We start from the raw sequence: 21,327 nt of genomic DNA on the forward strand, positions 1-21,327 counted from the left end.
TTAAAACTGACTGTTTAATTGATGATTATGTTAGTTTGTCCAAATACTTATGAGCCCTTAAAGTTGGGGGACTGTGTGAAGAAATGGTTGACATTCCTACACGGTTCATACTACATTTTTGAAAAAAGCCTTAAATGAAAGCTGAGAGTCTGCACTTTAAGCAGGTATTCATTGTTTCATTTAAAACCCATTGTGGTGGTGTACAGAGCCAAAATGACCACAACTGTATCATTGTCCAAATATTTATGGACCTGACTGTATAATAATAACTAGATAGCAGACCCCAAGATGGTGTCCTTTCAGTCCAGTGGAGCTACACACCTGGCACATATGCCAAAAAAAGTTCTGAGCATCTGGGTTTGCTTCTGCAGTATGTGGCCCACTGATTATGCACAGTAGTGTTTGTCTTGCTGGCCCTGCCCATAAGTACCTGCTATACATATAGGCTGTGTCCAAAATCACTCACTACTCACTGTATAGTCCACTATATAGTGAGTTTGTATAGTCAGAGGTATTATACCCTATATAGTGGTCTTAAAGTTTCCCACAATGCATTGTAAGAAACAGTGTACAACCGATGGTCAATAACCAAGCACTATATCCCATCATGCATTGCGCTGAAGGAACAGACAGACTGGTTGGGACCAGACACAAAGACAGACGACAGGAGAGAAAGTTACTCCAATGCAACCTGTTTAACTTATTATGATATGTGGAAGTTTATTCGACCAGTCTCCTAGCTACATAATAAATTGTCAATTTAATATGTATTTGTCAGTCCCCAGAGAAAAATAAATTAGCAATTAAGATTTCTCTATAGCTAACATCACTGTACAGAAGAAGGCTAAAGCTAGCTAATGTTAGCATGCTGGGTTGCTACTACCCATGGTTAGTTCCGTAATGGTTTAATGCACAATGTTACACATTAAATTCACAAGTTATTACATGACTAACCAGTAAAACAAATTTCAAAATATCAAATGCTAAACGTTAATTTACATTAGTACGACAGGTCACAATCGCGCCACTCTCTCTCCTCTTGTCCGACTGTCAGTATAACGTTAATAATATGTTTAATGTGAGCAACACAACACAAACGGCCACACAGTAATTCGTAATGTTATTTATTAATTTTAGGGGAAATACCTCCGCATAATATCATTTATTTATCACAAATATGCATGTCGGTACTTGTTATGGATAGTTTACCAGCCAACATTTTGGGACGTTTTATTTGTTTGGCAATAATGTAATTAATGATGCAGAGAAAATGACTCGAGTAGTGTCCGAAGTGAAGTGTTTTTTCATACTGCAAATGAGCTCACTACAATGTCGTCTACATAGAACTCGCTAAACAGTGAGTAGGGAGTGGTGAATGACTGTTTTCGCACACAGCCATAGACTTTACATTGCGATGACATCACTGGTTTTTAAATTGTTTTCTCAGTTCGAGGAAAGTTTTATAAACGTGAAACCCCCATTGATAAAAAAAAAAATGCATAGCAGAAAGAGTCATAATTGACCTTGTTTGCAGATCGAGATGGCCTCTCAAGAATTTTAGAGACTTTTATAAAAGGGGAAAGTGTTTTTGGGCCGCGGGGTTGTTTTTTTTTTTTTGGTTGTTTTTTTATTGCTGCAATACCGGGAGTGGCCTCTGGTTAAAAAATGAAAGGAAGACTGAGCTGCGTTTCTGGGGGCCTGGTGTATCCTACTGGCTAGCTCATTACCGTCATCCTGCTCTGTGCTAATACAGTGGTTACTGCTGATAATGTCGTACCACACCCACCCTCTAGCCCCCTCCTACGTTAACACCATAAGGTCTGTCAGCACTGTTGCCCTTGCACTGCTGGCTGCGTGCTGGCTCAGACTCTAATTTTGAATACAGCTCCTTCGAGTGTATTAATATATTCCTTTACCTTGACAAACCCTGACAACCAGATGTACTTGGTACAAAAAAAAAGAACTATAAAAATCTGAGGAACTAAAAACCTTATTTTATACGACATTATTTTTTCATGATTGAAAAATACAGTGGCTGCACTTCACTATTGGACCTGGAGGACAAATACAGAGCAGCCGTAATAATAAGACAAACACAGATATGTGCCAGAGATCAAACAAAGGGATTCCCTTCTCATCTTGTTCTCTTTTTCTCTGTTCTTTATTCATTTCGAAGGAATGCAAGTACACTGTACAGCAAAGACACGGCACCAAGCAATGGAGAGCAGCAGAGCAGAGGAGATGAAGCTGCTGAGAGGGAGGATGAGGAGGAGGGCTCTGTACAGAGAGGAGAGGGCTAGGTTTAAGGGTCAGCTGGAGGTCGTCCAATCAGACTTCGGCACCAGGTGTCTCAGCCACAGCCAAATGTCTCTGATTAATCACAGTCTGGTTATTATTTGACAGACATCCAGGGGCGGGCCTTTTCTGGACAGAGGAAGGTAAGTTTGACCTCACAGGTTGATCCAAGGATGATTTGGATAATTTCGCCCCGTAGTGAAGAATGTGAGGAGGATTTCAGCTGGGTGTGCTCGATGTTGTTGCAAAGCTCTCTTCTTTTTTGGTAACTGGTGCCCCCTAGTGTACATCAAGCCCATGGCCATTAACTACTTTACGTCTTCACAATCCACCAAACGGCACCGAATATACAGTACAAGGTATGCATGGCTGCATTTTTTTTTTTTCCACCTTCCAGTTTGACACCCACATCCATGATTAACCATCACTTTAAAGGATTCTGAACCAAAATATGAAACAACAGGAATTACACTACACGTGAACAGTAAAGTTTAGTGTCTGAAAGCCAAAGCCGTACTTCAGTAATACTCTCATAAACCTGACATGACAGTTTTAACGTCATCAATCTCAGTTGAATGAATTTGAGTGCATTGATTTGTATATAAAATATGACATTTGCNGTTTTTGGGCCGCGGGGTTGTTTTTTTTTTTTTTGGTTGTTTTTTTATTGCTGCAATACCGGGAGTGGCCTCTGGTTAAGAAATGAAAGGAAGACTGAGCTGCGTTTCTGGGGGCCTGGTGTATCCTACTGGCTAGCTCATTACCGTCATCCTGCTCTGTGCTAATACAGTGGTTACTGCTGATAATGTCGTACCACACCCACCCTCTAGCCCCCTCCTACGTTAACACCATAAGGTCTGTCAGCACTGTTGCCCTTGCACTGCTGGCTGCGTGCTGGCTCAGACTCTAATTTTGAATACAGCTCCTTCGAGTGTATTAATATATTCCTTTACCTTGACAAACCCTGACAACCAGATGTACTTGGTACAAAAAAAAAGAACTATAAAAATCTGAGGAACTAAAAACCTTATTTTATACGACATTATTTTTTCATGATTGAAAAATACAGTGGCTGCACTTCACTATTGGACCTGGAGGACAAATACAGAGCAGCCGTAATAATAAGACAAACACAGATATGTGCCAGAGATCAAACAAAGGGATTCCCTTCTCATCTTGTTCTCTTTTTCTCTGTTCTTTATTCATTTCGAAGGAATGCAAGTACACTGTACAGCAAAGACACGGCACCAAGCAATGGAGAGCAGCAGAGCAGAGGAGATGAAGCTGCTGAGAGGGAGGATGAGGAGGAGGGCTCTGTACAGAGAGGAGAGGGCTAGGTTTAAGGGTCAGCTGGAGGTCGTCCAATCAGACTTCGGCACCAGGTGTCTCAGCCACAGCCAAATGTCTCTGATTAATCACAGTCTGGTTATTATTTGACAGACATCCAGGGGCGGGCCTTTTCTGGACAGAGGAAGGTAAGTTTGACCTCACAGGTTGATCCAAGGATGATTTGGATAATTTCGCCCCGTAGTGAAGAATGTGAGGAGGATTTCAGCTGGGTGTGCTCGATGTTGTTGCAAAGCGCTCTTCTTTTTTGGTAACTGGTGCCCCCTAGTGTACATCAAGCCCATGGCCATTAACTACTTTACGTCTTCACAATCCACCAAACGGCACCGAATATACAGTACAAGGTATGCATGGCTGCATTTTTTTTTTTTCCACCTTCCAGTTTGACACCCACATCCATGATTAACCATCACTTTAAAGGATTCTGAACCAAAATATGAAACAACAGGAATTACACTACACGTGAACAGTAAAGTTTAGTGTCTGAAAGCCAAAGCCGTACTTCAGTAATACTCTCATAAACCTGACATGACAGTTTTAACGTCATCAATCTCAGTTGAATGAATTTGAGTGCATTGATTTGTATATAAAATATGACATTTGCAAGGAGACAGAAATTTCCAGGTGATGTTAAAGACACCGCAATTAAAGGGAAACCTCGCCGTGTCAAGTTTATGCGTTTTGACTTTCTGGCACCTCTGTAATTAAAAGTAGCTTGTTCATACAAATAGTTTCATATAAAATCAGAGTTTGTACAATTTGACTGCTACCTTAATTGGCACACTACATGGCATCCCGCTAACATTCATGTACCAAATGACACAAAACTAAAAGTTCAAAGCTTCTGCTCCTACTGTATATTTTATTTATAACACTGTACTTTGCTTGAAAGAGTATCGGAAGGGCTGTGATGCATAATAACCGTTACTGCAGGGTATATTGAAGGATGAGGAAGGTGTGTTATAGCGGTGAATAAATTTCAGTCACCACAACTGAATGTAGGCATGACAGGCCGACTTCATGTTGCTTTACGGGGAAATTAAAAGCTAATAATGTAAAATAACGTTATATAACAGCAGCAGTGGCTGGATTGAGATGAAACTTTTAAAGGGTTGTAACTGAAGGAAGAATCTGTAGCCACTGTGCTGTCACCTAAACCTGGGCATAACTAAACTAAATGTATTGTGTGCTTATCTCCTGCCAGGAATCTTATTTTCTTTTTTACTTGTCAGAGCTCAGATTCGACTTCAGATTACGGATGATTCTGCCATTATATGTTGATCATCACGTTTCATCCTTCCTATGAGTGAATATCCATATTACTCAATTACAGTCCAATAATGCAAGAAATTCTCATGCAAACATTATCTCAAATACTAGTTTTACCGATGCAGCAGCCCGTTCTGTGACTTGAACAAGGGTGTGAGTCTACTCTATGTACCGACTACACAATGGCCAAAGTGTTATTATATACTGAAAGCATATCTAAAGGCTGTGAAAGGAGAGATAGTGGGCTCATTCTGGAACATCAGCATGCTCAGAAACTACATCGCCACCATTTTGAATAAATACAACGGGTACACTGTGTGAATTAACAGCTCTTAACGTCCAGACACATACGCAGGAATTCTCTAAAAGTCCAATCAAAGTCCGTCATGATGCTCGCACATCATGGTCAACTACATTTTACAGAAGTAAAACCTTTAAGGTGAGACAGATAAGAGGGAAGTATAGCGATCAGACTAGCTCTGACTTTGGTCCTCATGACAAACACTTGGATAAACACCACCAGGCGACCTTGTTGGCTCTACATGATCCGTTCTGCTCAGTGCATCGTCATCAGTCAGTGTGAAGGGGGCGGGACGAAGCTCATTTGTTCATTAGAGGGGGGAAACTAAAAGTAGGAATCGCTCTGTTCTCATTTAACTCCGCTTCACAGGATGCTCTAACTTTACTGGAGCTACATGTGATGGATTAAGTGTAAGCACACACAGTGGGGTTTATTTTCTGTATTTTTTTTTCAGCACACAGAGCGGGGATCTGATAATTTCTTGTTATTCAATACAGCAGCAAAGACATGTAAATGACACTCTCAGGTGCACAACCTTTTTTTGTCTGTTTTCCAATTAATGCGTGGGATGAGTACCAGCATGGTACGAGCTTTGGAGTATTCCACAGTCTGAATGAGTGCACAGATTCCCTCTGAGGAATACTGGAGCAAGTGGGTTGAACAAAGAGGCCCTGACAGGTTTGCAGGGAATTTAGTCGGATGGGACCTCTTTAGTTGTTCCAGATGGTTGGAATTCTGGTGGCATATTGTCGGCCAATCAAGGACCACGAGTGTTTTCAGCATGACCACCAAATCACTCTGCTGAGCTTGAATGATTCCAATAGTAAAATGTTTGAATTAAAACAAAACACAAGGGTTTCAAAGGAGTCTTGTTTCAGCTGTGTGTGTGTGTATGTGTGTACAAGAGGCTCCAATTGAGCGCCACTGGCAGTAGTCTTTCAGTAGGGATGGTGGGTGGCAATTTCAGGTCGGGCACTGACACTTCTGGTCCAAAGGGGGGCGCTCTCATCTCAGGAAATCAGGACTGCAGGTAGAGAAAGAAGAGGAAGTCGACCTTAAATCCCTAAATCTCACAGGAGGGTGGTGAGGCTAAATCCTGGCCAGATATTATCTGTTGGAGTCAAGATGGCACCCGTACCTCTGATGCGCCGTGTCGATCCTCAGTGGACGATTCTGTTTCCCTGACAACAATCGCCTTGGTCACCTGCATGTCTGGATGCTGCTGCTTGGCTTCCTGTATTGCAATAGCCAGAGCCTGTGAGGAAAGAGTGAATCACAGGAAGAAATGTTTCACTTTTGTCAGGATTTTTGTTGAGTTCTGTGTTTTATGGCTGAAGACTGTTTTGAATTGAATTGAAATTTAATATAATGTTAGTTCATGAAAGAGATTTTTTCTGCACTAGAAAGGACAATTTGAGACTTTTTTTAATGCTTAGAAATAGAGCTGAAATTATTAGTCCATTTATTTATTAGTCGCTGGACAGAAACATAATTTGCAGTTATTTTGTTTATAGTAATTATTCAAATAAATTCAAAATATTTTTTCAAATAAAATGCCAAATATTGTTTTGCACTTGCATAGCACCTTTCTAGTCTTCTTGACCACTCAAAGTGCTTTTACACTACTGAGTCACAGTCACCCATTCACACACACACACACACACACACACACATTGACACACTGGTGGCCAAGGCTACCATACCAGGTGCCACCTGCTACTCACGCTCCAATGGAACAGCCATCAGGAGCAATTTGGGGTTCAGTATCTTGTCCAAGGATACTTGGACACGCGGACTTGAGGAGCCGGGATCGAACCCTTGATCTTCCGATTGGTGGACGACCCGCTCTCCCTCATACATTATTGTAATACCAATATCTGGGTTTACCAGATTGACAAACAAGGCATCCAAGATTTTATCTTGGCTTCTGGGAACTTGCGATGGGTATTTCTTTTCTTTTTTTTTTTTTTTTTTTTACTATTTTCTGACTTTTTTTATTAATTTCATTAAAATAATAATTGCAACAAACTATTGTTTTTTTTAATCTTTGTATAATTTTTTTTATTCCTTAATGTATTTGTTCAGTGTCAAGAAGCGTAATATTGATCTGAGGAAGACTAATGTTTGCAAAAAATACATGCAAGTTATACTGTATGCAAGAATCCAAGGTATAATCAATGACTTTTTAGCACAGTTATGTATATTATGTATATTAAGTGTTTAAATAAAATGCAGGTTATAAATAGTCCCATTACCAAAATAATAAACAATCAAAACAGACAATTAGAAATGTACCTACAAAGATCCATCCCTTTTCTGTGATATTTTGCCTTAATAGTTAGTTTATTGTTTTTTTTTAAAATCTACTTTTATGGTCTTGTGAAGAACTTTGTAACATCTGGTTTAAAAAGTGCTATATAAATAAATGTAGTATTATCATTATTATGCACATTGTTCCTTTGAGTTGAAGGTTTAATCCACAGTTCATTTCAGCTCACCTGTTCCTGGTCTACATCATCGTCTCCTGTGATTATAATCCTCTTCTCGATCCTGGTTTCTGAATATCCTCCTTTCACCGTCTGCAATACACAATGGCTTTTCTTTTAACAGCCTTCACAAGTAGAGCCCATATTTAACTGTATTCAGACAGAAGAGATGAGCCGCACCTCTTCAAGTTGCAAAACCCATTTTTATCATAATTATACAGTAAACTGTGCGCTTTCTAAGTTCCACTTAAGCTTCTCTACCTTGGTGACTTGAGTGGTTGCCGAGGTAACATTTTCAGTGACGAGGATGGGCGACCCTGACGCCTCTCTGCCAAGACTGCTCATATGCACCTGAGAAAGCCGAACAGCTGGCAGCATTAGGCAAATAGTGTGAACATACAATATGCACAAATCATTACAGATTATAAATCATTATGTTTTGATATTCCAGGACATCCAGACACACATTCATAAATTCATGTCTGTGGTCTTTGTACAGTAAGTAGGTTTAAACCCGAGAGAGCAGGCAGGCGTCTGTTGCGGGTCAAGTTGAAATTGAAGAGGTCACTCTGTTTGTACTCACAGGGGATACGCTCTGCCTCGTAGAGTAAGAGACTTCACTCAGGCCAGTTAGACCATGATCCTGAAACAGACAAATTCATTGTGTAACTTGCAGGCAGGAATACTTTAGTTCTAGCTGCATTAAAGGTCCAGTATGTAAGACTGAGGGGAAGGTTAGCGCCATCTAGTGGTGAGGATTACAGATTGCAACCAGCTGAAACTTCTTGTGGTTAGAATTCCTTCAGTGTTTATTGTTCAGGAGGTTTTTACCAAGAGCCAAATTATCCATAGAAGTCTCCTCCTCTATAAACAGACTAGGTGATTTAAACCGGTAAAGACACTAAATAAAGCAGTTTCACGTTACAAATCAGTGTTTCTCCTCACTGTTCCACTTGTCGGTACAAGGCCACTAGCCCAGCACTTGCTAATGTATGCTTGCCTCTTTTTTTTCTCTGATAACTTAGGCTCCAGGGAGGTTTTTACCTAGAGTCAAATTATCTGCAGGGGTCTTTTTTTTACCCAAAACAAACAGACCCAATGATTTAACCCATAAAAACACTGCTAAAAGCAATTTCACATAAAAGAAAATTGTGTTTTTCCGATGCTGCTCATTGTGGAGGGGCTGTTAACTACAGTGACTTGTGCGAAAATGCGAATGGCAGTGTTTGGTTTGTCCAATCTGGGCTACCGTAGAATCATGGCGGCTTCCATGGACGAGGACGGGATCCCTACTTAGATATAAACGGCTCATTCTAAGGAAACAAAAACAGGTGATTATAAACCAAAGAAAACATACTTACTATGTTATACTCCATTGCTGTCAATGTATCCCTCTAAATCCTAGACACTGGACCTTTAAATATTCTTATCTACAATATTTCTCACTAAAATATAAAACCAACCTGATCTGTGAACTCCACAATGGTCGTGGTGACCTCTGACCCGTTGGGCTGAGTCTCCGTCCTGACGTCCGTCTTCCTCACTGTCGGTGTGGGCATGACATCACTGGCCTCCCTGCTCAGCGGTGTGATGGCAGAGACACGACCGGCTTCTCTGTGCGACTGTTCTCTGTCCACAGACGACGACACTGGCACTGACCTCTTTGGTTTTTTGGGTACTACAGGCTTAAGTCAGGGAGAAAAAATGAGTTTTAAACATATGACAGATGAGCTTGAAGGTCTGTTCCCTTTTATTTAAATTATAGTGGTAAATCAAGGCTTCAAAATGGCCCAGATTTAACTGCAAAAATGAAGACATTTATCTGAAGCCAAAAGAGCACAAAGCAAAAGACAAACAAGGGACTGCAATGTAATACGTGGATGGACCATGTGTTTTGAGCTCAGTGCTTTAGGGAGATATTTTGTCAGTACTGAGATTTAAAAAAGAAAGAGAAAGAGGGAGGAGAAAAGATGAAGGGTCTTTCTTCACTACACTTCAGTGCTGCTTGATGAAGAGCATTCAATTCGAACCACATATTATTACAGCCACTTACTGTGTCCTTTGTCCGCTCCAAACTTGCTTTCAGCATATCAGAACCACCAATATATATTCAAAGTACATTTTACAGCGTAGACTTTTATATTGTGCAGCTTTCTGACAAATTCAAATCAAAAACCTAAGCTAACACCAGACACAGAAAAGCTCATTGAGATGTGTGACAAACACTTCGGGGTGTGATCACACCAAGATTTGTTGGTTTTTTTTTTGTTTTTGGTTTTTGTCATTTGAACCACAGTGGAAATGTTGTCATTGTTCTATTTTGGTATGTTTCATTCACATTCACACTGACTGACTCCTGCACAGGATTGTAAACAAAACTTGCTTGAACCCATCAACAGCTCGCTTTGGTGGCTTGTCATCACACTTTGTTGGAAACTTGGGTGGCACTAAGAGGAGGATAAGAATTTCATGGCCACGCTCACCCACACTGCAGTTTGATTGAAAGAGGACACATATTTTTAGGTGCCTAAAAATAGCCCAGTTCTTCTTACCTGCCTGAACACATCAAACCAAACAAGGAGGAACTACAAAGACACTTATATATATAAAAAAGTCTACCTGCACATCGGGCCGTTTGACCTCTGGTCGGACTTCTTCGGCCTGGATATGCTTTACCGGAGGGCTGCTGCTAACTCCTCTGGACAGAGGAGCAGACACTAATGGAGGAGGCGGTTCAGGGGGGCCCTGCTGCTGGAGCAAGTCCATGCCAAAGCACAGACCCACATCAGGTGACAGATCCCTCTCCCCCAGCTCTGTCATGCCCCTGGAGAACTCCTCCATTCCCGTTTGCAGGTCTGTGAGGACGGTGAAATCTACTTCGGCCTCCAAGCTGGATGTGGAGCTGACCGTGATGCTGGAACATTTGCGCTCAATGCCCAGGTGGGTCTCCTTCAGGTACAGGATCTCGTGGTCCTGGTCATCCTCGGAGACGGAGCCCAGACGCCTTTCCCACGGTTCCCTCTGCATAGAAGAGGACAGAACATCAGATTTATAAAGTACAAATAAATTCACTTATATTATCAATAAAATAACAACTGCATTTTTGCGTTCCTCTACAACCAGGAGACTGGTGGAGCTAAGAGACGACTCACTGAAGCTTCGTTGAAAGGTTCCTCGTGAATAGCAGGTGTGGGAGGTGTTTCCTGTGGAGGAAAAACAAACAGGAAGCAAACATTAAAATACTAAAATGTGTCAAAAAAAAAAAAAAGTCATAGAAACAATAACCACAAACCATGATACCAAACTATGCCACAGTATAACCTGTGTGTAATTATATCAGAAGAGAGTCACAAGCTTGTCTTTGTCACTGCATTAACATGTTCTATTTTCAGCGCCACTCACGGCTGATAGAAACACAATGTGTCACATTAAGAGAAACAGTGTTCTCACAGCTTTAAAAGCTGTGAGAACACTGTTTCTCTAAATGTGAATTGCTAATTGTTTTTGAACTGGGTGGATTTCTCTACATTATTATTTATACAATGTAAACACTTTTAAGTTCCAGTGTGTAAGGTTTAGGCAGATTTAGCGTATTCTTGCAGTGAGGATTGCAACCAGCTGAAACTTCTCCTGGTTAGAATTCCTCCAGTGTTCATTGTTCAGGAGGTCTTCACCAGGAGCCGAATAATCCACAGATTCCAAAACAAACGGACTGGGTGATTAAAACCAGTTAAAACACTGATTGAAGCAGTTTAACGTTACAAATCATTGTTTCTCTGATGCTGTTCATCATGTTGGAGATGTGCTGCTAGCCCAACAACTGCTAATTAGTGCTTACCCTTTTTCTCTGATAACTTTAGATATAGGTATTGAGGAGGTTTTTATCAGGAGCTGAATTATCCACAGAGGTCTCCTTCTTTCCAAAACAAACAGACCCCCTGATTTAAAGGAGAAGTCAGGTATTTTGCACTTTGAGCCCCATTTCTGGGTTGTTTATGATGAAATAGAGTGGCTAAGACCAAAATAGTGACGATTGCTCGTTTTGGGAGAATTTGGCTTTCCCCTGCCTGGCTTAACACTGCTGCCTATGGCCATGTGTGAACCTGTCCTAAAACCACCCTAAACGTTCGTTTTCAAAGCCATGAAACTCACCGAGTGGTCAGTGGTGTTCGTTGATGTTCTGACATAAAAATCGTGGCAAATTGTGGTTTCCATCCGTGTTTTCGCTATCCATCTCAATTGTGGAACTGTTTTTTCAGCTGCCTCACACCCGTGTGTGAACTTCCGCTTGATCGTTCGTTTGACCCTGAAGCGTTATACACTCCAGCCCACTTGATGGCAATAATGCTCCTTTATGTGGGTGTCGCCAACCAGCAGGAAACCATTGCAATGTAATGGGACACAGAAAAGAAGAAGAAGGTTGGCGTTGTGTTCAAAGGCATTGTGCTGCGAAGGTTATTTACAAGCGAGTAATCCATTGTGCAGTTGTTTAAACTTATTACAAAACCTTTTCGTTTGTTCTCGTTCTTCCTCCAGGAGCACAGACAGCACTTTTGCTGAGTTAAAAGACTACAATGACTACAACCTTGTCGTAAACAACCCCCTTTCCATTTCCGGTGGCGGATAACTACCAACGGACAATGAGGCTTCCTATAGAAAACCAATAGTGAGTTTCATGGCTTTGATTTTGGTCTTAACCACTCTATTTCATCATAAACAACCCAGAAATGGGGCTCAAAGTGCAAAATACCGGACTTCTCCTTTAAACCGGTAAAAACATTGAACAAAGCAGTTTAACATTTAAAGAATCAGTATTTTTCCAATGATCTCATGAGAGGGGCTGCAACTATGGTGGCAGATACAAAAACGCAAATGGCCCTATGCCAGTATTTGGTTTGTCTTTCTGGGTAGCATGGTGGTGCAACATGGTAATCTCCTCAACGAGGACCCGCTCCCTATCGATATAGACGGCAATTTCTGCCAATATCCTCCTAAATGCTACACACTGGACATTTAAAGGTGCTGCATTTAATTCTGGGGAAAGATAGGTCCACTTATCAACACACAAAATCATGGCAAGTGACGACCTGGGAATGAGACTGAACGAGCAACTATTTTTCCCCAGAATTACAAACAGCACTTTTAAGCCATCCTCCAACTTCAGGGCTTATGTTAAATTCACACCATAAACACACATATAAGAACTCCCTAAAACTGTAAAGCTTACGGCTACTGTCAGAAGCATGCACATAGGGTATATTTTATAGTTTGACATCATCAGAAATGACTGCAAGTGCAATGGTAATGCCATGCACTGAAAGGTTAGATTTTTCAAAATCCCTTTCAGGAAAGAGGTATTCATATTCGTAAATGCAGCATATGAATGCCTAAGCCCTGAAGAGGTTTGGCAGCTCTGCAGCCTGTGATTACATCTAATCGCCTTTTTCATTTTCTGCTGTAGCCACAGAGATGCCAAGGCAGAACATTTGGTTAAAAATGCCCTTCTCAGCCATTTACATAAAAGGATTTAAATTATGTGAAAAGGAGGTTTTCAAAGAAAAATGGTGGAAAGGTCTAGTGCTCCTTGCAACAGCAGCCACCTTTATTCTGTGAGGATGTTGGAAGGAGAGACCAGGTGAGAACGTGACAAGTTAAGGTGGGATAAAAAAGGGACGCCTGAAGCTTAAGCATAGGGAACTTTGCTTAAAGGCCCGCAGCGTTCTGAAATGGCCAAGCAGATGTCAAGCTTTGCGAAGGGGAACAAGGGAAAGCAAAAAAAGCCCTCTGGGCCATGGACGTGAACTGAGTCGGTCAATGATGCGATGCCAAGGGACGTGAACTTTTGCTTTCTCATACACAGCCACATGAGTTCTGAAGTATGTGTGATTGTTTGTTTTTAGATGGTAAAAACAAGATTCGCACGACATCGCCTGAAGCTCATGCAATGCTCTACTTTCCGATGATTGAGAAAGAGGTTAGGGGGCAGATGGGTTTTACCGCTTGCTTCCTCTTGGCTGTTTCTTGGCAGGGCGTCCTGTGGTGGATGTGGCTGCTGTCCATGTTGCTCTGTCTGTCTCGCGTCCACTGCGTTTTCAGAGGGAGGGTCCGCGGGGGAGCTGTTGGAAATTTGCTGCTAGGGAGGAGACTCTCTTTAAACTCTGAGTTGTTCTGAAAATGGTCTTCAAGTCCTCCTCGTCCTGCTGTTGTACCTCTGCAGTCTCTGAGCTCCTGATGTCCAAACAGCTCATTCTTAACGTGTTGATGTAGTAGAGCTTGCTGCTGATATGACATTGCAGCCTCGCTGTGGTACTTGGTAGCCCCTGTGTTTTCCTTGGCAACATCTGTGGCAGACTGCAGTACATTATCATCCACTCTCCTTCCCATCTCACAGGATCCGTCTTTTGATTTTGTCACCTGTACATCCCCCATCGCACCAAAGACGCCTCTGTCAGACCAACTCTGAGTTTGAGGGTTTACAACACCTGTGTTCTCCTTGTTCAAAGACTTCTTTGATCTCTGTGGCTTGAGAGGAACTATTTTGGTGACTTCTGAGTGCGAGTTCCCTGTTTTGCTGCAATCTTGTGCTCCCTTGGGGCTCGAGTCTTTTATTGTCTCACAATGCCTCGCATCAATCTCAATTCTGCCTCCATTGCCTTTTGGGAGAGAATCCACAGCCACCGGAGCATCGAAGTTGTTTGGTCTCTCTCGATGAATGTTGTGCTCATATTGACTATGCCTTATATCTCTGGTGATCATTGCACTCCCCTGTTTGTCATGTGGAGAGCCATATCCATTTTCTTGAATGGTGTTCCTCGCTAATACAGCATCGTAATGCCCATTAGTTGCTACTATATCATCCGCAGGGTTCATATCCGTTAGTCCTGTTGCTGTAAAGTCTGGAGACTTTCCAGGTCTAGTTATGAAAGAGTCTCTGGCTGTTTGACAGTTGTTCATCTTTGCTTCAGTCCAGGGTGTCACAAAGAACATGTCTCTACCCATAGAAGAGGTCTTACTCTTTTCCACTTTAGAGTAAGTATCCAGATCTCCTTCATAAGCATCCTGCTTGTCAATCAATTTGCCACCACCGGTCGCCTATGTTGACATAGAGTAGACAGTTGCATTAGCCTAGCTAGATACACCGCTCTTCCACTTGTGATATCATTGTAACCCCACATAATTACTGTAAATATTTAGTGATCAACTGAGGGACCTATGACTGTGCAAGCTTAGATGCATTTTCTTTCTCATTTTATGAGTTTTGGCACGATAAAATTATAAGTTTGACAGAGAATGGAAAGTGTAGATAGAATGGGAAAGGGCTGACCAACAAAAATCCTAATATGTAAAAAAGTAATTGTAGAACAGCGAATATTGTAACTTGGGAATAAGATCTCGTTCTTACTGGCTTCCGCTCGGGGGTTCCTCCAGGAGGAGTAGCCGAGGACAGGCGTTTCTCCCTCTGGGCCATCTTGCTGTTGGGCTGCCTCAAAGCCCTCTTGAGCTCATTGATGCTGGCCTGGTGCTTTTGCAGAACATCTTCAGACTTATCCAAGAACTGCTGCTCACATAATGAGGGGCACATCAGGGACACACATTGATATAAGTTAAAATCCTACATCTGAATCTAGTCTCTGAATCTGGTTATAGTCATTTCTACTTTTGAACTAGATATGGATTAAGTTGAAAATAACTCTGAAGATTTGTTATTTTTACATTCTTACTCTGACTCTGCTCTGATGGTGTGGTGCATGAGTGTCTGTTTTGTAACTGTGCTACAGGATGAATGAAATGCTGCACCACATAGAGGACAATAGAGGTCTTGATAATGATCAGAAACAGATATAGATCTCACTATAATACACTCAGATCATATCAGCAGTTTTCTTTTACCTTGAAGCACAAATAGAGTTTCAGTTAAAGGTTTAAACATCTCCCAATTACAGGGACAAACTCAAACCGTACATTTTCCAAAAGAACTTTGGACTGTTGGTGCACTTTTGTTTTTGTTTTACATGTCAATGAACACCTGGCAATCTTTGGAAGATGGAGCACAAAGCCCCAAACTTGAGGTTTGTATTATGTACTGGTCAAGGGCTAGATATTAAAACATTAATGAATTAATTAAGCAAAAGTTTTAACTGGCAATAGTTTCAGAAATGTGACACAAACTGAATGACTATGTGCGCTGAGTAGGCATGGGATGATTTTACTGGCCAAAATATTTGCGATTCATGATATTATCCTGAAAATCATCAAAATATGTTTGAAAACTTAAAATGGCAGTGAATGAAGTCATTGAAATCTGGCGCTTGGGCAGTGACTTTTGGCGTTAGAAACCAACAAAGAAAGGCGTCCTTTAATGTTTGCATGATATGCGGCCGGTTGCCGTTACACTTTTACAGCACCCAGCGACATCAGGGGGAAATGCGGCAGGACAAGGACGAAACTTAAGAAGCCGAAAGTCTGAATGTGGTGTTCAGGAGGGTTGGTGGACAGGTTCAACAAACACCAACTTTCACCCAAGAGAGCAGTGTTTGTGTCCCGTAAGATTCTAAAGCCAAACCCTTTTTGTTTTTTTCTAAACCTAACCACGTGCTTTTGTTGCCTAGAACCCAACCATGTGTGTTTGTTGTTGAAGAAAAAAAAAGGTCAATTTGCAGTGTTGTACCCACATAGTGCATTTATTTTGAAAGAGACTGTATGTAAACGTTATATTTTCCTGTGATAGTGGAAGTGTATCTTTAAAGAAGACAATGCATGTAACAGGCAGAACTTGACACAGTCTCCCAGAACGTCAACCACCAACACACCCAGGGTACCTTGCACATTGCATGTGGACGCTGAAAGTCCATGACCAAGCATGTCAATATGTGACGAGGTCGGAGTGAGAATGTGTTGGGAATTGTTTTCCCTTACATTTTATTAAGAATCAAATATTTCTATTGCACCACGGATAGGACAAACATTTTTTTAGTGATCATAATTTTAGTGAAAAAAAATCTTAAAAAGCATCATATCTTTTGATATAAAATATGTCAATAACTAATCAAGATCTTTAGCGTTATTTGAGGTCGGATTGTATGCAGCCTGTTTTTGCAGAGTCTTTCTTATTGTTGTTTGCCAAGCAGTCTCTTTAGGTGCTACTGGACACAATATTTATAATTATCCCAATAATAGAAATTCACCACGATCAACTTAATGTGTTTATTATCGCAATCTCCAGTAAAATCGTCCCATCCCTAGCACTAAGTGTTTTCAAGATGAACTCTATTGCTGTTGCTGCTTGCTGTGTTCTTAGAGTAAGTGACTGGCACAGTTATGGATACAGAAACACAGCACACCTGGTGAGGGTCAAACACAGCACATGCCAAAAAAAGAGGACAAGCAGTACCTCCTGTTTGGGCCGAGGGGTGGCCAGATCCTTGTCCAACAGATGAGGGAGCCCGAGGTGGGGCAAGTGAGATGAAGTGAAGGGTTTTGAGCAAAGCAGGAGGTTGAGGATTTGGGTTAGGTGGGTTGGAGAACAGATGCGTGCAGAGACAAAGAGGTAAAGTGCTGCAGGTGAGTCAAAAAGGCAGGCAGCCAGACGGACAGACAAACAGTTGACACCATCGGGGGGCTTTTGACTAAGACTGTTCAGCCATTTAATGTTCTGCCAAGAAGACAGGGACAATCCATTTCAATGTCAGCCAATTGACAATTAATGCAGTCTTCTATTGACTGAGTACAAGGGTTTGGAGTGGGGGATTATTCCCATACTTCTTCATCCAAAGATTTGGTGAGAGGGAATTACAAACCACAAATGAACAGACCGTTAAGTGACTAATGCAATGCCAATATTTCCTGCAGCACTTAATAACACTACCTCACATACCTACACAGGAATAATACGCAGAGGTGGAAGCAAGTCATTGTGTTGCAAGTCGCAAGAAAGGCCCAATCCCATTTCTACCCCTTAAATCTTCCACTTGGTATTGAGTGCCCTCGTTTGTGAGATAACCCTTGATGAGGGAGGTGAGAAATATTAGGGTAGAGATCTTTCCCTAAGAAATGAGACACCACTTCATGCAAATCGGCGCGGCCAACGTGCAGGCATACGTCACGTCTTCTAGTTCTGATCGATTCTGTTCAGGTAAGTCGATTTGTTTAAATATTTTGACGCTGTGTTCAACCGAGTTGCTGATGAGTTTACGCTAGTCCAACCAGCTGTTGTTTGTATAGCCTACATTCTGATCGTACAGTAACAAATTGTTTTCCAAAACTTGCCGAAGTTGCTGACTTCACAAGGTGTTCTGGGAAATTTCATCTTCCACTTCGTTGAAAGTGTGGGTCAGGGCTCCCTTGGAATCTAGGGCGGGTTTTAAGTGTTGAAAACCACTTCCACTACCTCAGTTCTGTTTTGGGACACCACTAGCCTAAACGTGAACGCGCACAACCTTTGGGACACCACTAGCCTAAACGTGAACGCGCACAACCAAGTGCAAGTGGGAATTTCTACGGGAAGTGTGGGTATTGGGACAGGCCCTAAGTCTCAAGTCTTTGCAGTCAAGTCCCAAGTCCTTAGTGTTGATTTGAAAGTCCCAAACAAGTCATGATGCACTTTTCACCATATGTAATGCTATTTTAACAAGAGTATTGTTAGCTAAGTATTAGCTCAGTATGCTAATATTAGCCTCAACTTACTGTTCTTTGTGCAACTTCAAAACTCAAACCAAGTTGGAAGTTGTTGCATCTCTGTCTACAATTTTGACCCCAATGTTTTTCAAACTGCAATTCATGCTCTGTTGACCACCACATCGTTTTTTTCGCAAACAAAATTATCTTTGGTATATTTTTTTCCAGCTGGCGTTACCATAACGTTAGTTCGTCATGTTCTCTCCTTCGATTTGTTTGGATAATTTTGGACTCATTCCAAAAAAGTGGATCTGGGGTATTATGTGCCGACTTGCTGGGAATGAATCGCATTGACATTAGTAGATTATGGGAATGATGGGAAATTAACTGTTTTACTGCACATTTTTTAAAGAACATACGGTACTTCTTAATCTTTGGGTTTGGAGGAAGGTATCAAGCATTTTTTAAGTCAACAGGCTCAAGTCCAAGTAAAGTCACAAGTCACAGATGTTAAAGTCCAAGTCAAGTTGCAAGTCTTTTCTGATTTTATCAAGTTGACTGACTCGTCTGCCTCAAGTTCAAGTCATGTCACTTTAGTCCACACCTCTGATAATATAAGACTAGATACACTAGAAATCTTTTACCATATAAATAAAACATAAAATGAATGTGTGCATCTTAACAATAAATAAGAGTGTACGTGTAGAGCACTGGCTTTGCATAAAAACAATGTTAATTATTAATTAAATACAAAGATGAAACTTTGACGCATCTCAGTTGGAGTACCAGGAGATTTGCCAACTGGGGAACCACTGATTCACTGAATCATCAGCAGTGCTTAAGGGCCATCTGTTTATCCTGCTAATAACAATCAATCCCTCTAATTTCACACAGGGACACTGTTAAAGATGTGTTGACAATTGAAAATAAAGAAGCTTTTCTCCACTGCTTAAGTCACTCTGGATTAGAGCTAGGCTAAATGCCCATAAAGGAAATCTTATACGAATTTCCGGTGGGCAGACAAGAAAAAAAAAGGAATGAAAGAGTCTGAATAAATCCATATTAAACATTTAGTGTCTATTCATCTGAAGATCGATTCATGCAGTTTCCATGGATTATACTCAATGGAATCCTGGAAATCGTGACATGAAAAGAAATAACATTCCCTTCAGAGACAAACAATCAAAAAAAGGATAGGTCGTGTTTAACAAACACAGAGTACAGGTGCATGACCTACAACAACCAAAACCACACAGACAAGACACTAAGGTCCAAGGCCAAAATACCTCTGGTTTTGAGTCTACAGGCGAGCCTTCCTCCTCACCCTACAGGAGAGGACGAGGTAGATGACAGATAGGTCAGAGAGAAGAGAGCAGAGGTTAGCAGAGTGTGTTAACAAGAACAGTTAGAGGCAGGATGCTGGGTTCAAAAAAATATTATCCGCAGCAAAGAGGTCAAGTTAGACTTTGGGAGGGGATTGAAAAAATGGTGAGGAGAAAGGACTCATACTGAGAAGTCTTATAAGTCTACAGAGGAGCAGAAAAAAGGGGAAATTAGGCCAAGGAGAGAAAAAGTAGGGACGGTGATTACAGTCTTAAAAGAAAAAGAATGAGAGAGAGAAGAATGATGAGTGTTAGTCAGAAGTTCACGAGGGATTTACAGACTGGAGGCAAAGCCGTGTCTTTTTTAAATGAGCCAGCAAACTGCTTTTGCATGTTTCACTGCACTTGCCCCAAAACTATGAAAAATTTTCACACTTGAAAAGGCAGTATTTCACTTCTCAGGTGAGTGTCTTTCATTTCATTTACACTGTTTATTGACTGGCTAAATAACAGCTCTCATCTTCTCAATGGCGGCATTTAATTCATTCACACTAAGATTTAGCCTCTTTTAGCAGCCAAACATTAAAGGGATGGTTTAAATCTTTTGAAGTCAGATTGTATGAGGTACTTATCCATAGTCAGTGTATTATCTACTGTATATGGTGGTTGGCACGCCCCCAGTTTGAAGAAACAGGCAGGAGTATAGCCATGGAAGCTAAGCAACTGCTGTGAACGGGTGCAGGAACAAAACATGAAAACCTAAAAAATATCGCCCAGAAAACATCAATATCAGTTTAAGTGTACACTATATTTAGAATATTTTTACCACTTTACTTTGCCACAGACAGCCCTTTCCAATGGGGAAGCCAGTCACAGCTTCAGTTCCCTGTCACCAGACTCCATTGACAAAAACAGCAATTTTAGCTCACTAAACACGGGAGCTTCTGGTCTGCTGCTGCTTTGATGACTTAGTCTTTTTGTGTTATTGTGGTACTTTGGTGAATCCGAACTAACCCTTTAAAACACCACAGTTACACAATGACACAATCAACGTCACTGATTGAGGCGATGGTAGACCAGCAGCTCCTGTGGTCATTGAGGTAAAATTACTCTGTCTCTGAATGGAGTCTGGCTTTTAAGAGAGCAATATAACAGCTTCAGTTTACCATCAGAAATTGATGTATGATGGCAAGGTAAAGCAGAGAAAATATTCTAAATATAGCATACACTTAAAGCAACACTTAACCTTTCTGGAAATTTTACACTTTTCCTTGTTTAGGTTAAAATGCTATTAATTAGTCTGACCAAACGTCCTCTTTTGCCCGGACATGTCCACTTTTCACGTCCCGTCCGGGGCGTCCGGGGTTTTTTTATAAACTGATGATAATGTCCGGTTTTCCGTGTGTTTGTGTGTGTGTTAGAGTGCGGCACTGGCCGCATATTTCTGTCCGAACCCGAATCGAGCCCGACATTATTTAATGACCAAAGCACTGAGTTTGTGTCACACAGTGGTTACAGGCTATTTAACAGGCCGGGCGTGCACCGTGGGTGCTCAGCGGAGAGGGAGACCTCCGTGTTTGAGACGGGAGCGGGAGGCGGGAGGTCCGAGGCTTCCAGCGAGGGGAGAGGGAGAAATAAAACAAAATAAGATAAAATAGGAAAAACCTGTCTCCCTCTTTTATTTTATTTTCAG

The 21,327-nt window shown here is 41.4% G+C and overlaps 1 protein-coding gene across 2 annotated transcripts in view; it reads right to left on the reverse strand.

The window, feature by feature from the left end:
• Window positions 1–3,436: 3,436 nt before the first annotated feature.
• Window positions 3,437–21,327, reverse strand: part of si:dkey-178k16.1 (band 4.1-like protein 1) — a 60,609-nt gene continuing 42,718 nt past the window's right edge. The window contains exons 13-24 of one of the 2 annotated variants that reach the window (XM_050065619.1): window positions 19,599–19,637; window positions 17,090–17,119; window positions 15,101–15,256; window positions 13,696–14,790; window positions 10,851–10,901; window positions 10,318–10,719; window positions 9,162–9,383; window positions 8,282–8,341; window positions 7,960–8,049; window positions 7,711–7,791; window positions 6,351–6,467; window positions 3,437–6,236 (exon numbers count right to left, since the gene is read on the reverse strand). In XM_050065619.1, the coding sequence (XP_049921576.1) occupies window positions 6,231–6,236; window positions 6,351–6,467; window positions 7,711–7,791; window positions 7,960–8,049; window positions 8,282–8,341; window positions 9,162–9,383; window positions 10,318–10,719; window positions 10,851–10,901; window positions 13,696–14,790; window positions 15,101–15,256; window positions 17,090–17,119; window positions 19,599–19,637 (2,349 nt within the window). In that variant the 3' untranslated portion in view covers window positions 3,437–6,230. The remainder of the gene's footprint in view (window positions 6,237–6,350; window positions 6,468–7,710; window positions 7,792–7,959; window positions 8,050–8,281; window positions 8,342–9,161; window positions 9,384–10,317; window positions 10,720–10,850; window positions 10,902–13,695; window positions 14,791–15,100; window positions 15,257–17,089; window positions 17,120–19,598; window positions 19,638–21,327) is intronic. The other variant, XM_050065620.1, reaches the window with a different exon arrangement.

This window comes from Epinephelus moara, chromosome 16 (assembly GCF_006386435.1).
Source record: "Epinephelus moara isolate mb chromosome 16, YSFRI_EMoa_1.0, whole genome shotgun sequence".
Taxonomy (NCBI): domain Eukaryota; kingdom Metazoa; phylum Chordata; class Actinopteri; order Perciformes; family Serranidae; genus Epinephelus; species Epinephelus moara.